The 14,622-nt window shown below is 45.4% G+C and overlaps 1 protein-coding gene and 1 long non-coding RNA gene across 2 annotated transcripts in view; one reads left to right on the forward strand and one right to left on the reverse strand.

Moving 5' to 3' along the window:
• LOC144280913 (uncharacterized) overlaps positions 1–7,002 on the forward strand; it is a 26,026-nt gene extending 19,024 nt beyond the window's left edge. The window contains exon 2 of the long non-coding RNA XR_013349330.1: positions 4,790–7,002. This is a non-coding gene — a long non-coding RNA (uncharacterized LOC144280913). The remainder of the gene's footprint in view (positions 1–4,789) is intronic.
• Positions 7,003–7,372: 370 nt separating this feature from the next.
• The window catches only part of MTA3 (metastasis associated 1 family member 3), a 313,378-nt gene continuing 306,128 nt past the window's right edge, over positions 7,373–14,622 (reverse strand). Inside the window, exon 17 of the mRNA XM_077843428.1 lies at positions 7,373–7,437. Coding sequence (XP_077699554.1) covers positions 7,400–7,437 — 38 coding nt within the window. The 3' untranslated portion in view covers positions 7,373–7,399. The remainder of the gene's footprint in view (positions 7,438–14,622) is intronic.

Below are 14,622 nucleotides of genomic sequence, written 5' to 3' on the forward strand. Positions count from 1 at the left end.
AAAGAAAGAAAGAAAGAAAGAAAAGAGAGACAGACAAACTGTGGGACTCAATCCCAGATCCTGGGATCACACCCTCAGTCATCTGCTAAGCCACCCAGGCACCCCAAGAAACATGTTTCTATTCATAAAATTTGCTAATCTGTTCATACAGAACTGCTGGTGTGTCACAGGTCACTACTGTCTACTAACCAGTTTTATCTATAAAAGGAAGGTTACAAATAGTTAAAAATTATAATCAATGTGAATAGTTAAAACTACTAGAAATAGGGCAGCCCCGGTGGTGCAGCAGTTCAGCACTGCCTGCAGCCGGGGGTGTGATTCTGGAGACCCAGGATCGAGTCCCACGTCGGGCTTCCTGCATGGAGCCTGCTTCTCCCTCTGCCTGTGTCTCTGCCTCTCTCTTTGCTCTCTCTGAATGAATAAATAAATAAATCTTAAAAAAAAAGAAAACTACTAGAAATAATAAGGGTGAAGAAAAACAACTGTACACAAGCAGTATGCAAGAAAAGTAGATATTTTTTGACAAGGAAAGGTATGAAGTACGAAAGATGTGTTTTTGTTGTGGAAAAAAGAGTTATTTTATTTTAAAATAACTTTATTTGAGAGAAAACAAGAACAGGGAGAGAAGCAAAGGAAGAGGAAGAGGGAGAAGTAGGCTCCTTGTTGAGTAGGGAACCCAATGTGGGGCTCAATCCCAGGACCCTGGGATCATGACCTGAGCCAAAGTCAGACACTTGACTGACTGAGCCAACCAGGTGCCTCCTAAAATGGCCCCTTTTGGATAGAATTAGCACTTTACTGTATAGGGGAGGAGAAACTTTTCACCTTATGCTCTTAGGTTCTGTACCCAAGTCCTGCAAATTAAACTAACAAAAGACAGATTCATAGAAAAAAAGTTTTATTTTACGTGCACAGGGACTTCACATTAAAGAAGTGAAAACCCCAAAGAAGCTGTTAGACTCTGGCACTTTATATACTATTTTAATAAAGGTGATGAATTATAGAAAAGTGACTAAATAAAGGAAAGAGGGGATTTGGGCTTTTAGGGGCTGTAAATTGTAAGGAGGTGGCCAAGAATTGTCTGGGAAATTAGGGTTGTTTAGGAAGGTTGGTTATGCAGAATCACCTCTGCAGTCTCCAGTCTTACTATGGGAGAGGGAACAGTTTTACAAATGGAAATTCATGTCCTGCTTTTGGGCAGAAAGGGTTAGATCAGAGAGTTCTACTTGTGCCAGCTGTTTCTCAATCACCTTCAGCTCAAAATAATCCTTATACCAAACTGGCCTATTTTGGGGTGGCATATTCTGGACCCTTTCAACTGCATTAGCTAAACAGATCATCGCAAACCTACATACCTTTGGCACTTTGTTTTTATAAGGTACAGGACAGCTAGATGTGTTTGGGTATATTAATAAAGAGAAAAACTGCCTCTAAAGAAACATGTTTCTTTGTTTTAAAGATTGTCTTTATTTATTAATGAGAGACACAGAGAGAGGCAGAGACACAGACAGAGGGAGAAGCAGGCTCCCTCCAAGGAAGGAGCCCGACATGGGACTCAATCCCAGATCCTGGGATCACACACCCTCAATCAACTGCTGAGCCACCCAGGCACCCCAAGAAACATGTTTCTATTCATAAAATTTGCTAATCTGTTCATACAGAACTGCTGGTATGTTACAGGTCACTACTGTCTACTAACCAGTTTTATAAAAGGAAGTTTATAGGGATCCCTGGGTGATGCAGCGGTTTGGCACCTGCCTTTGGCCCAGGGCGTGATCCTGGAGACCTGGGATCGAATCCCACGTCAGACTCCCGGTGCATGAAGCCTGTCTCTCTCTCTCTCTCTCTGTGTGTGTGTGTGTGTGACTATCATAAATAATTTTAAAAAATTAAAAAATAAAAGGAAGTTTACAAATAGTCAAAAATTATAATCAATATGAATAGTTAAAACTACTAGAAATAATAAGGGTGAAGAAAAACAACTATACACAAGCAGTATGCAAGAAAAGTAGATATTTTTTGACAAAGAAAGGTATGAAGTATGAAAGATGTGTTTTTGTTGTGGAAAAAAGAGAGTTATTTTATTTTTAAAAAATGTTTATTCCAGAATGAATAGAGCAAAATATAGAAAAATAGACAAATACCTGAATGAATATAAGAAAATTGTAAAAGGTTTGCAGAAAATAGACCTTATCTAGTGTAGTCAAGCTGAATAAGATCTGAATGGATTTATTTTAAGGTTTAAAAAAAAGCCTTAATAACAAAAGTACACTGGGGCAAAACTTGAATTTGGTCTTCTCTCTGTGAGGATGACAAAGTTTTCTTAGATTATCGGTCTGCTCTTATTAAGAAATTTTAAGAGGTTTCTTTCTTTAGAAGAAAAAGATTACTCAAAAGTAATCTGCCTAGGACACCAAGATCTTATCAGAATAATTTCCTGTGCCATATACTAACCTTTATCATGTCTTCGATTATTTAAGAGAACCAAGATTTTTCATGTTGAAAAGAACTAAGGTTTTTACATTTTTGACATTTTTTTCTTCCCCAAGTCAAATCCCAAATGAGGTTTTTTTTATCTCAGACTAACTCTGGGATTTCCTAGAGAGTTCCTGGAAAATCTCAAAGGCTTTGTTCTTTCACCTTGTAGACAAACAGATGTTCAAGTAATTAGGTTTATTTTATTTGTTAAATTGTATAACAGTGGTCAAATAGAAGTTTTAACCTTCCTGGGTTATATTTGTATGGATAAATATTATTAATGTAAATATTTCACAAATTGTGTAATTTTTTTTTTAGTTTTATATATTTGAGAAAGAGAAAACATAAGCAGGGGGAGGGGCAGAGGGAGAAGCAGGCTCCTCACTGGGCAGGGAGCCCTGAATTTGGGCTCAGTCCCAGGACCCCCAAGTTCAGGACCTGAGCTGAAGGCACTTAACTGACTGAACCACTCAGGTGCTCCTTAAATTGTGTAATGTTTATAAAAGTTTGTCAATACTTTTGTTATCTATGGTATGTCCTGACATAATGCCATCAATCAAAATCCTGATTATTATTCTAGTTATGTGTCACAGAAACAAAATTTTCTTGCCAAATGAACAAAATTTTCTTGCCAAATTTTCTCATCAGATCTTTAGAAGCCATCAGGTTCATTGAGCTCCTAACCCAGGATCAAGTAGAACAGGAATTAACTATTAAGCTTGATTATGTCTATTCTGGAATATTACTAGCTCCTTAGAGTTCTATTTTCTTTTTAATTAAGGTTTTATTATTTATTCATGAGAGACACAGAGAGAGGCAGAGACATAGAGGGAAAAGCAGGTTTCCAGTGGGGAGCCTGATGTGAGACTTGATACATATACCGGGACCCGAGAATCATAACCTGAGCCAAAGGCAGACGCTCAACCAACTGAGCCATCCAGATGCCCCTAGAGTTCTATTTTCCACACATAAGGAATCCCTTTCAGTTAAACTATAACTTAAAACAGTTTGGTAGATGATACTTTTGTAAACAGAAATCAAACATTTATCTTTTTTCCCTAAATGACCCCTTAAGAATTTGGTAACTCTTCTTGAATATTCTTATCTATGGCAATATAATTACTTGCCTAAGTTGATTAAAAATCTGTTGTAACAGGACATAATTGGTTAAAGTTGGACAACATTAGTTAAATAACCAAGGCTTTGGGTGAATGTCATATTTCAGAACGATGCAGAGGATCAGGACCAGACAGTTCTATGGAACCAGGGTTAAATTTATGAAGCCAATGCTTATAAAGTCTTCTTTTAAAAAATCAGCCTAGGACCTGGCTTATAGTGTTTTCAGTCTTATAGGTGATTAACAAAAGTCAGTTCTTGGCAGGCCCAGGAACCTTGGGTTTTTTGGGAGATTCCAGAAGAGAGGAATTCATCCAAATCTATAGGTACTGCAAGTGAAATCTGGAGAGTTTCTGGCTTGGCTTCCTAGCCTTGAGAGGGTTTTAAAAATCTAATCTGAGATTCCTTATGAAAAGTTCTACCAAAGTGAACCTAAAACTGCTCATGTGGTCCATTACCATTCTTGCTACACTTATGTGAATTATCAAGCCAAATCCTACAAGACCAGGTTTATTTTGTAAACAAGAACCAAGAGCAGGTGAATGTGTTTGTTTCCATGGAGAGCTACAGTGCACCCTTGTGGGCTCCGTCGCACACGTTTTGCTTCTCATTACCAAATTCTCAGTTCTTCTAAGTTTCCCCCTATATCTAGCTACAAGTCTCCACACTGATTCTATCAGTTTTCCTCCCACCCTCCTGACTTGGCATCATTAAAAACTATTACTGCCCTCCTCCTGAAGCCCTGCAAGCTAAAGCTTGAGGAGTTGCCATAAACTTCAAATAAATCACCTTTACACTGGGACACCTGAGTGGCTCAGTGGTTGAGCATCTGCCTTTGCCTCAGGGCGTGATCCTGGGGTCCTGGGATTGAGTCCCACATCTGGCTCTCTGCATGGAGCCTGCTTCTCCCTCTGCCTATGTCTCTGCCTCTCTCTGTGTGTCTCTCATGAATAAATAAATAAAATCTTGAAGGAAAAAAAAAAGAAATCATCTTCATGCCTGCTGCTCAGAAACATCACGAGATACCATCACCACCAGTACCAGTACATGGTCTTCAAACTGAAGACGGAGGAATTAATTGCATTGCCAGTCCCATCCTCAAGCCCAATATCTAGAAATCTTAACTGGCTGATCTCTAGACTCAGAGACTGGGTTTCCAACCATTAACTTTTTTTCCCCTTTTATTTTTTTATAGAAATTCTCATTACATGTCTGAATGCTCACACCATCCAGCACATACTCACTACTACTAAGTCCAAATAGATGGTGCAGCTGATCTTTATTGAGCAAAAGGCAACTAAGTGAGAAGATGGACCTCTATTGTTCAAAGAAGAATGTCGCTCCTTTCCTTGGACAAGAGAAGGATTGACAACGAGTCTCTCCCTGACCAAACTTGGATCAGGCTCCTCTGTGCTTTTTCAAATGAGGCTTTGACTTTCGGACTTCCGTGTTCATTGTTACATTATCCAGTTTTATAAGCACTCTGCTCAGTTTAGCCAGAATCCCTCAGCCTCCACGAGTGGTCACTCTCCATACCTGATTGGGTTTCTCAGCCACCACCACCTGCAGATGATGTCTGATTATCCTGCCTGCTGCCTCCAGCAAGAATCCTGTTAGGTAGGCTAGCCAGAAGCCCCCTGACCCCTGCTGCTTCCTCTTAGCCATCTTCCAGTCCCTGGCCCCCACCCTGGCCCTTGGCTATAAATTCCCACCTGCCCATGGTACATTTAGAGCTGAGTCCATTCTCTCTCCTCGACCGCAAGACCCTATTACAGTGGTCCTGATACTCACCACCCTGGGCCCCTGAATAAAGTTGGCCTTATTATTCTTTAACAAGGGACATGAAGAATCTTCACTCTAATAGGCTCTGCCCTTCCTCTGAGGGAGGGAGCCCCTATGACTCATTCCCTTCTATTCCTGAGAAGGACCTAGGTGCCTCTGCCTGAGGAGAATGACTCCTGATCCTTGCCCACTCAGTGCTCCAATGCCTGCTATCTTATACCCAGAGTGGGTCCCCAGGGCTTCTTCTAGAGAGACACCTAGTGCTTAGGCTCTGGCCTGAGGACATCATGTGTCTCTGTGCCCTGGCCATGTTCCTTTGGGCATCGGGTCCCTCAGCCTGCCATCTCCACATGCTGCCCCTGCCAGAGGTGGCTGCCCAGCACTGACTGAGAGCCTGGCAGGACTGGGCATGCCAGAGCCCAGGGACTCTGAGACACTGGTCTGGCCCAGCAGAATAGCCACATGCCCCAAATCCTGGTCTCCTGACCCTTGAGTCTCCTTCAGGAGGGTGTTTGAGATGGCTGCTAGGTCCAGGTCATTGCTTTATGTTTCCTGGAGCATGTGCCCTGGGGGCTTCTCCTGTACGCCCTGAATTGCTGCCTTGAGGGTTGGCTGAGGCCTTCTAGAGGGTCAGAATGGTAGGTACACCCTCCCCTCACTGACAGCAGTAGCACTGGAGGGAGAAGTCCCCTCCCAGGAGCCATGTGTACGCTTTTGCTGGCCATTCTGTCTGCCTATGGGAACAGGGCAGGTGGGTAGGGAGGCAGGCTCCCTCCAGCAGTTGAGGGGCATCTGACTTCACATCTCCTGCTCTTCACCCCCTTGGCCAAATGGCCCAAGAATGGGAATAAGATTGACACTGCTCAAAGAGTCTGACCAGGCCAGGGGCAGAAAGCTATTCTGTTCAGAACAGAACAGAAGATAGTCTTCTAACTTCCTAGAGTAGGTGAAATAGCCATCTGTCTCTGTGAGCCAGGCCTCTTGATGGCCACGAAGTCATGAGGATGTACCCAAAGAGGTCCTGCAACATTTAGAGGCTACAGAAGCGTGAGTCTTTCTTTGTGGGTCAGTGGGTCAATATCCATCAACTTTGAAGGGTGAGGAGGGTCACAAGCATGAGCCTCTTGCTTTCTGCCAACCTGTTCACTTTCTGGCCTCTGTCTGCCAAGTGATGACTGCCACTCAAGCCTTGAGGACTGTCCTCCATACCAACCTTGGCAGGTTGGCAGACACACTACAGAAGTCTCTGGCTTTCCCTCCTGCCCTGGTAGATAGGCTAAATGTTCACTTTCCTCCATCCTGGGGACCAAAGACCCTCTACTGGCATCTTGTCCAGGAAGTGTCTGAGCTTCAGGATGCTCTGTTCCCACTACAGAAACACTGTCTGGCTGGAAGGCAAAGGGAAAAGTCAGGAGTCTCTTCTCTCTGGGGGACATGTTTATGGTCTTGGTACCTGCTGGGTGTTCAGAACTTTCCCATCATTATCCTTTGTTAATCCTCCCCTCAATTGTCCCCAGTGCCAGACAACAAGGGAGGAAGCCTCTTCCAACTCTAAGCCAGAGGCCTTAAATTCCAATGTAGGAGAGGGTAGCTAAGCATTAATGAATGCATAACCTTGGAGAATAACTTGGATCTCTTGTTGTTTCACTTCGGATAAACACAAGGATATCTTGCTCTTTCGGGCTTGGTCTCTTCATGTTGTGCAAGGACAGTAAGCACAGCCTCCTGCCTCATGGCTGGCTCCTGGTAAGAGAATCCAAAGAGTTTGCCCAGAGGTTGCAAACTGGCAACCCCAGATTCTGGCCCATGGGCATGGTTTAATAGTTCTGCACTAGCCCAAGCAGTAAGTTTGCCATTAAAAAACTGGAAGGTTTCCCTTATAAATCTGGATTTTCAGCTCTTAAAAAAAAGGGGAGGGGATCCCTGGGTGGCTCAGCGGTTTGGTGCCTGCCTTTGGCCCAGGGTGCGATCCTGGAGATCCGGGATCGAGTCCCATGTCGGGCTCCCGGCATGGAGCCTGCTTCTACCTCTGCCTGTGTCTCTGCCTCTCTCTCTCTCTCTCTCTCTCTCTCTCGATATATATATATATGTATATGTATATAAAATGAATAAATAAATAAATAAATCTATCTTAAAAAAAAAAAACCTAAAAACTAAAAAAACAAAACAAAACGAAAGAAAAAGAAAAAAAGAAAGACTTGGTAAATTGGGCCTTGATTCTGGCAACAAGTGTATGGAGCTGAGTCATGGTCGCTGCTAGTCTCCCCATTGTCCCCATCAAGCGTGGCTCTATACATGGCATCACTGCCACCTGTAGTCAGATGCATCACCGACCTGGTCCTTGTGGTATCTGAGTTTGCTTCTGCAACTGGGACCCTGGTTAGGGCAGCAGCATTCAAGATCTTTAAGGAGGCTACCCCCTGGCAAGGGTTCAGAGCTCCATGGATGCCCTGTTAGGCTGCCCGGCCTGCCCAGCGCTGATGCCTTGCCCTGGCCACAGGGTGGCAGTGCAGCGTGTGGAAAAGCATCTGGCCAGAGGCACAAGGCTAAGGGTTCTTCACCTCTGTCTCTGGCCAGGAGCGACTCTGGTCAGGCCTATGCTCACCCAGGCTGCAGCTTCTCCTCAGGTGAGGAATATTCATTGCTGGATTTTTAAAAACAGTCTTGAAGTATACTTGGCATGCGACTCACTGCATATATGTAAATTGTACAATTTGACAGATTTTGTATACATGTACACCTGTGAAACTCAATGCAATCAAGATCATACACTTAGCAATTACTCCCAAAAGTTTCCTCCTGCCCTTCCTCACCCCTCGCAGATTCATTTGAATTTTCTAGAAATTTTTGTCTTCTTTCACTTACCATAATTATTTTGAGACCCATGTTGACTTTTTCTTTTCATTGCCTATTACGGTTCCCGTGTGTGGTTATATTGTGATTTGTCTATCTATTCACTTGTTGTTGAGCGTTTGGGTTACTTTCAGTTTGGGGGAACGATGAAACTGCTATGAACATTCCTGTACAAGTCTTTGTGGGGAGGGACGTCTGGGTGGCTCAACAGTTGAGTGTCTGCCTTAGGCTTAGCATGATCCTGGGGTCTGGGAATTGAGTCCTACACGGGCTCCCTGTGAGGAGCCTGCTTCTCCCTCTGCCTGTGTCTCTGCCTCTCTCTGTGTGTCTCTCATGAATTAATAAGTTAAAATCTTTTTTTTTTTTTAATCTGTCTTTGTGGGCAGCCCGGGTGGCTCAGCGGTTTAGCGCAGGCTTCATCCCAGGGTGTGATCCTGGAGACCCAGGATCGAGTCCCACATCGGGCTCCCTGCATGGAGCCTGCTTCACCCTCTGCCTGTGTCTCCTCCTCTCTCTGTCTCTCATGAATACATAAATAAAATCTTAAAAAAAAAAAAAAAGTCTTTGTGGGGAATCTACTCTTATGGTAGGTGTATGTCTAACTTTTAAGAACGTGCCAAACTGTTCTGGTTCAAGGGGGTGATGTAGGAAGACTCTGAGCTCTTCTCCCATTGACACACTGAATCTACAGCTATGTACAGGACAGTTTTCTCTGGAAGAAACCCCAAACTAGGTAAGTGTTTCCTATACATCAGAAAAAGAATGAGGGGGTGCCTGGCTGGCTGAGTCAGTGGATCCTGTGACTCTTGATCTCAGGCTTGTGAGTTTGAGCCCCATGTTGGGTGTAGAGATTACTTAAGAAAAATAAAATAAAATCTTAAAAAAAAAAAAAAGGAGGAGGAGGAGGAGAGAAAACCTTTATGGGTAGGAAAGGCTGTGACACAGTCTTGCCATAACCCCACCCCCAATGTAGTGACCCATAAGCATGAGGGAACTCTAAACCCATAGCCTCTCTCTGAGGAGTGAAGGATTTGTTTTATTTATTTATGATAGCCACACAGAGAGAGAGAGAGAGAGAGAGGCAGAGACCTAGGCAGAGGGAGAAGCAGGCTCCATGCACCAGGAGCCCAAAGTGGGATTCGATCCCAGGTCTCTAGGATCACGCCCTGGGCCAAAGGCAGGCGCTAAACTGCCTTTGGGATCCCGAGTGAAGGATTTGAACCCCACATCTAGCACTCTAACTTTTAAGACTTCCACCTGGGAGATAAGCCTCTAAAACATCTACCTTTGAAAGCCAGTGGGGTTTATGGCCACGAGACCCACATGGCCACGAGTCCCACATGGCCATGGCAAAAAAGTACCTGTTGTTACAGGGCTCGTGTGGACTCACCTGGCTGCCGTCTGGGGCCCAGCAGAGATGCAGCCAACTGAGAAGCACCCAGTCTTTCTGTGAAAAAGGCCTAAAGCTTTGGCCTGAGGGGCAGGCATCCAACTTAACACACATCTAGGACTTACTGAAATAAGCCGCAAAGACAGAGGCCAGTGGGTGTCATCTGTGCTTTCTCCCTTTGCCTCACTCCTAGCCACTGGTATCTCCTGAAAAAGAGCTTGTCCCCTAGTCTAGCACCCTGGTTTTTGTGGCTACCTCTCTTGACCTTTTGTACCTGCTGGCCAGCAGGCCTTGTGCTCCTGAGCCCCTCTGGGCTGTCACCAATGGAGCAAGAGTTCTTGACCAGCCACCACTCCCAGGACACAGCAGAGAGGCACAGTCTGTGGTGCCCATATTAGCTCATCCTCAAAGCTGCAGCCTGAGGGCAGGCTTTTCATTAAACACTCACCTAAGGGCCTCTGATAATCCTCTCCAGAGGCCTCAGGGAGAGGATAGGCTCTCTCCCTCTGCCTTGCTCCATGGGGCCAGTGTCCCCTAATATAGAGCTCGTGAACAAATCTGCTTCCCCAGTTTTTGTGGCTGCTGCCCAGGAGACACCTTTTGATCACCTGGCTCAGGTGGCCAGCAGTGCTTATGTTCATGGGTTCCATAGGACTATAACAAATGGAGAAACAGTTCTGAACCTGTGAAATTCAGAAGATATCTGCACTCCCACATTCACTGCAGCATTACAACAGCCAAGACAGAGAAACCACCTTAGTGTCCACTAATGGATGAATGGATAAAGAAATGTGATGTATGTGTACAATGGAGTCTTATTCAGCCATGAAAAAGAGGGAAATCCTGCCATTTGTGACAACATAGACGGACCTTGAAGGCATCATTCTCAGTGAAATAAGTCAAAGACAAATACTATATGATCTCATTTATATGTGGAATCTAAAAAACAAAACACCCAAGTTCAATGATTCAGAGAACAGATTGGTAGCTACCAGAGGCGAGGGGTCGGGAATGGGTGAAGGTGGCCAAAAGGTACGAACTTCCAAAAATAAATCTGCATAATAGCTAACAGTAGCTAACACTGGTTTGGCTTAATGCTGTGCCTGTTGTTAGAATTTTTATATGCATTAACTTACGAACACTCACAACATCCCCAAGATGTAGGTACTGCTATAATGTTGACTTTCATTTGAGAGCACTGAGCCTCAGACAGGCTAGGTCACATGCCAAAACTGCAAGGTTAACAATCCCAGATCTGCCACTTACTAGCTGCGTAACCTTGGGCATGCTTCTCACTGGCCTCACTGCCCTCAGCTGCAATAGGGGGATAACCACAATGCATACGCCACAGGACTGTGAGGATGCAGCTAAATACAGTGTTTAGCTCAGAGTTTGAGGTCAGAAGATGCGAGTTATTACTGCATGTGACTGTAGGATCAAGCCTACTAGGTGGACTGTTGGACTGAGGGAGTATTTGGACTCTTTTAAGGAGTCCTGCTAAGCCTTGCAACCTTGAGCAAGCCACTCTTCCCCTGGGTACCACGTATTACCCATCCACAGTCTAGACTCCACCCCATGCTCCTTGCCCATCATCTGAGTCCCTTGCTCTGAGGCCTACCTTCCCAGGGACCCACCTCCCTACCCCTGTTCCCCAGCTAGCCTCCCACTGGCAGAGCTCCAGTCCTGGGCATCTTTGCCACCCAGCAGCTGGCACACAGCAATGGCCTGATAACAACTTTACTGAATGAGCCAGCAGGTGCCTGTGCACTGGGAAGTCAGCCCTCCTCCCACCATTGTATGCCCTGCTGATCAGTTTAACCCTCATGTGCTCTGAGCCCTCATCTCCCTGAGGCCCCCAAACTCTAGCCATACACTTTTTTTATAATCAGAGCACTTGGCTTATCAGAGCCTGAGGGCAGGGATGCCATGTGCCCCGGAACTCGGGGCTGTGAGCACAGTCGACACGCAATGAAATCAGATCACAGAAAGCACATGCCTCCTTTGAGCCTCTGGGAAAAGCACTTATGCTGGTACCTGGGAGGATTCCCGCTGACATTGCCAGGAGACAGGCCCTGGGCTGTCATATTCTAGGAGGAGCTTGCTGAGGAAGAGTGCCAGCCTGCAAAGGACTGAGTGTTGTCTGACTCTGCAGTGAAGGCAGGATGGCAGAGGGAACCCACTGCAAGAAAAGAAAGTGTCATGGCCTGGCTGCCACTTATCCAGAGGCTTCCACTTCTCCCTCAAACTCCTTTGGGACCTCTGCCTTGACTTCCACCAGGAGCTGAGGCATTGCCGGTGGCAGCTGCTCACCAGGGACACCAAAGAGAGCCAAGAATGAGAGGAGATGGGGTTTCACTTCTGTCCAAGCCTCCCACTCAGATCCCTTGAATGAGAAATGCACTCAGCTGGGGGACAGGCACCCTGCCTTGGAGGTGCCTCCCACCCCCAGAAATACTGGTGGCCATGAGGAGGACGGTCCATCTGTGAAGGAGAAGGCTGTGCTCTCCTGCTCTCTGCCAGCTTTCCCCAGGCAGACAGGATGCTGGCCACATATTTCCTTTACCTGGGGCACTGTGTGCAGGTTTGTAGTGTCGGGAAAGACCCCAGAGGTTCCCGTAATGTCACCTGTCTTTGGCTATTGGTGAATTTGGGATTGTGGCAATGAACAGAACAGGAAATAACACTTTCTTGTCCATTTGATGAGATTATTTTTACCTAGATTCTAAAAGCAGATGAAGACATTATCCACAGGTCTACCTCACTTCTGAACATAATAAGTCCTAGATAAACTATAGGTACATGATCTGTTATCCAAGATTCTGAAATCTAAAGAGCTATGAAACCAAAAGATTTTCCATAAATCATTTGGAGGCAAAGCCTGAAATGAAGTCCTTATTTATCCTACTTAGCTTAATATTCAAAAGTTTGTGGCAGGAATTTAAAGATATTTGATTATAAAAAGCCCTTCTCTGGATTTGGGTGTTCTACAATATATGGTTATTTACTATGTTTCCTTTCTAACCTCCCAAAAAATGCCAAATTCCAAAACACACCTACAAATTTTCAGATTAGGGACTATCGATATGTATTAGCAATCTGAATCTTATCTAGAAATCATATATATGTGTGTGTGTGTGTATATATATATATATATATATTTACATTCACTGTATCCTGTGAGGGAGGCATTTATCATCATCCTCTTTTTAAGATGAGGGAATTGAGGAACAGAGAAGTGAGGTTTTCACCTATTTTCTCATCTGTCGAAAGGAGATGCTGATAGACCCTCCTCAGAACGTTGGTGTGAGCATCAAATATATCAATTCCCATAAATCTTAGAACCACTAGTGGGCTGGAATTGATTTGCAGCGTGCTTCTGTGCCATAACTTTTCCAATCAACATATTTTGGAGATTTGTCTGGATGACACTCGCTCCAGGATGCATGGTGTGACACACTGATTCCAGCCATTCTCCGGTTGATGGACACTGTGGTGGTGGGGTCCTTCCAGAAGCAGATGCCAAGACATAGACATACAAGGCATTTATGGGTTGGGGGAGGCCTGTGAAGAATGGAGGGGGGCTAGATGGAGAAAGAGGTGAGAGCCTTCAGATGTGATGCAGGCCTGACACCTATGAAAGGAGAAGGGAAAGAAGGAAGGCTGGGCAGAAGAGCTGGGTCTGTGGGACAACTCTAAGAAAGGTTCCTGCTGGCTGATGAGGCATTGTCGAGTGGAAGGCACCATCACAGGAATTCCCCATGCTGCTGGGGTGGGCCTAGCCCTTGTGCCTTACCATGTCAATGAAAGGCCAGGAGCAGCCATGGGGAGCTGGGCTCTCAGTCACTCACGGTCCCCACAGCAGAAGTCTGAGCAGGGTGTTTTTGTGGCGGCCATAGGCAATTCGGGTGGTTCACATTTATCTCAATCCATTTTACTGGAGGCCTAGTGGTGACCGCAGGAGGCCTGCTGAGGAGACTACATCCACTGGGTGCTGACAGAATCAAGTTTCTGAACCTCATAAACTCTGAGATGAAAAGACTGGCCTCAGGCCTCTCATGGGTCAGTTCCCAATTCATCCCCCTAAGAGGACACACACTGTCTGACATGTCCTTATGGCTGGAAGAACGCCTCTTTGCCACACAGCTATGGGCCCCTGTGGCTCTTTTCCTTACAAACATTAAAAAAAGATTCTACCTTAGGGTAACCCAAGGATCTCTGTCCCCTTTCAGCCAAGGGTCATGTCCTTTTCAGTCTCCATTTGAGGAAGGAAAGGCATCAAGTATTTCCCCCAATATAATACTTAGATTCTTCCTTTTAGGAAGCTCGGGGCTCTTGAGGTAGTCAGCCCCAGGACCACATATGCTTTGAGAGGACAAGTGAAGAACTCATTGCATTTGATCCTCTTTTTGGCCAGCAGGAGCCCCAGAGGAACAGAGGGAGTTGGGAGAGGTCCTGGAGAGGAAATCAGGAAGATGGTTTGGGCCTGGAAGGGAGATTGGTAAGGTCTCTCACCATCAGCCCTTCCATCTCAATCACTGCTTGTATCCAAATTGACCCTTTTTGTGTCAGGAATTTGAAGGGGGTGTGGAGAGATGGTAATTACCAGGCGATTGGCATCCATTTCCAATCATAAATGGCACAGCATGTGGCAGGAAATTTCCTTGGCTGGGATCCCAGGATTTGGGATCTAGTCCTGACAACACAATGGACTGTTGAGTGGTCTTGGGCAAGTTGGACACAGTTTCTAGGCCTCGGTTTTTCTAGTTATAAAATGGAAATATTATCTGCTGTGGCCTGCCTACTTCACACAGACCAGAGTATCACAGAGTCATCCAGGTTCTTGAAGGGACCCCCACCTCCTCCTCCTTCAAAGGAAAGTGTGGGGGGTGGGGGGAGCAGGACAGCTGGCAAACAGGGCACTGATCTGGTGCAGGCCCATGCTGGGATGGGACAGAGCCTTGTTCTCTTCACCCTGCCACCAGGCTCAGGAATGGTCTCTTCAC

The sequence above is a fragment of the Canis aureus genome, chromosome 12, assembly GCF_053574225.1.
Source record: "Canis aureus isolate CA01 chromosome 12, VMU_Caureus_v.1.0, whole genome shotgun sequence".
Lineage (NCBI taxonomy): Eukaryota > Metazoa > Chordata > Mammalia > Carnivora > Canidae > Canis > Canis aureus.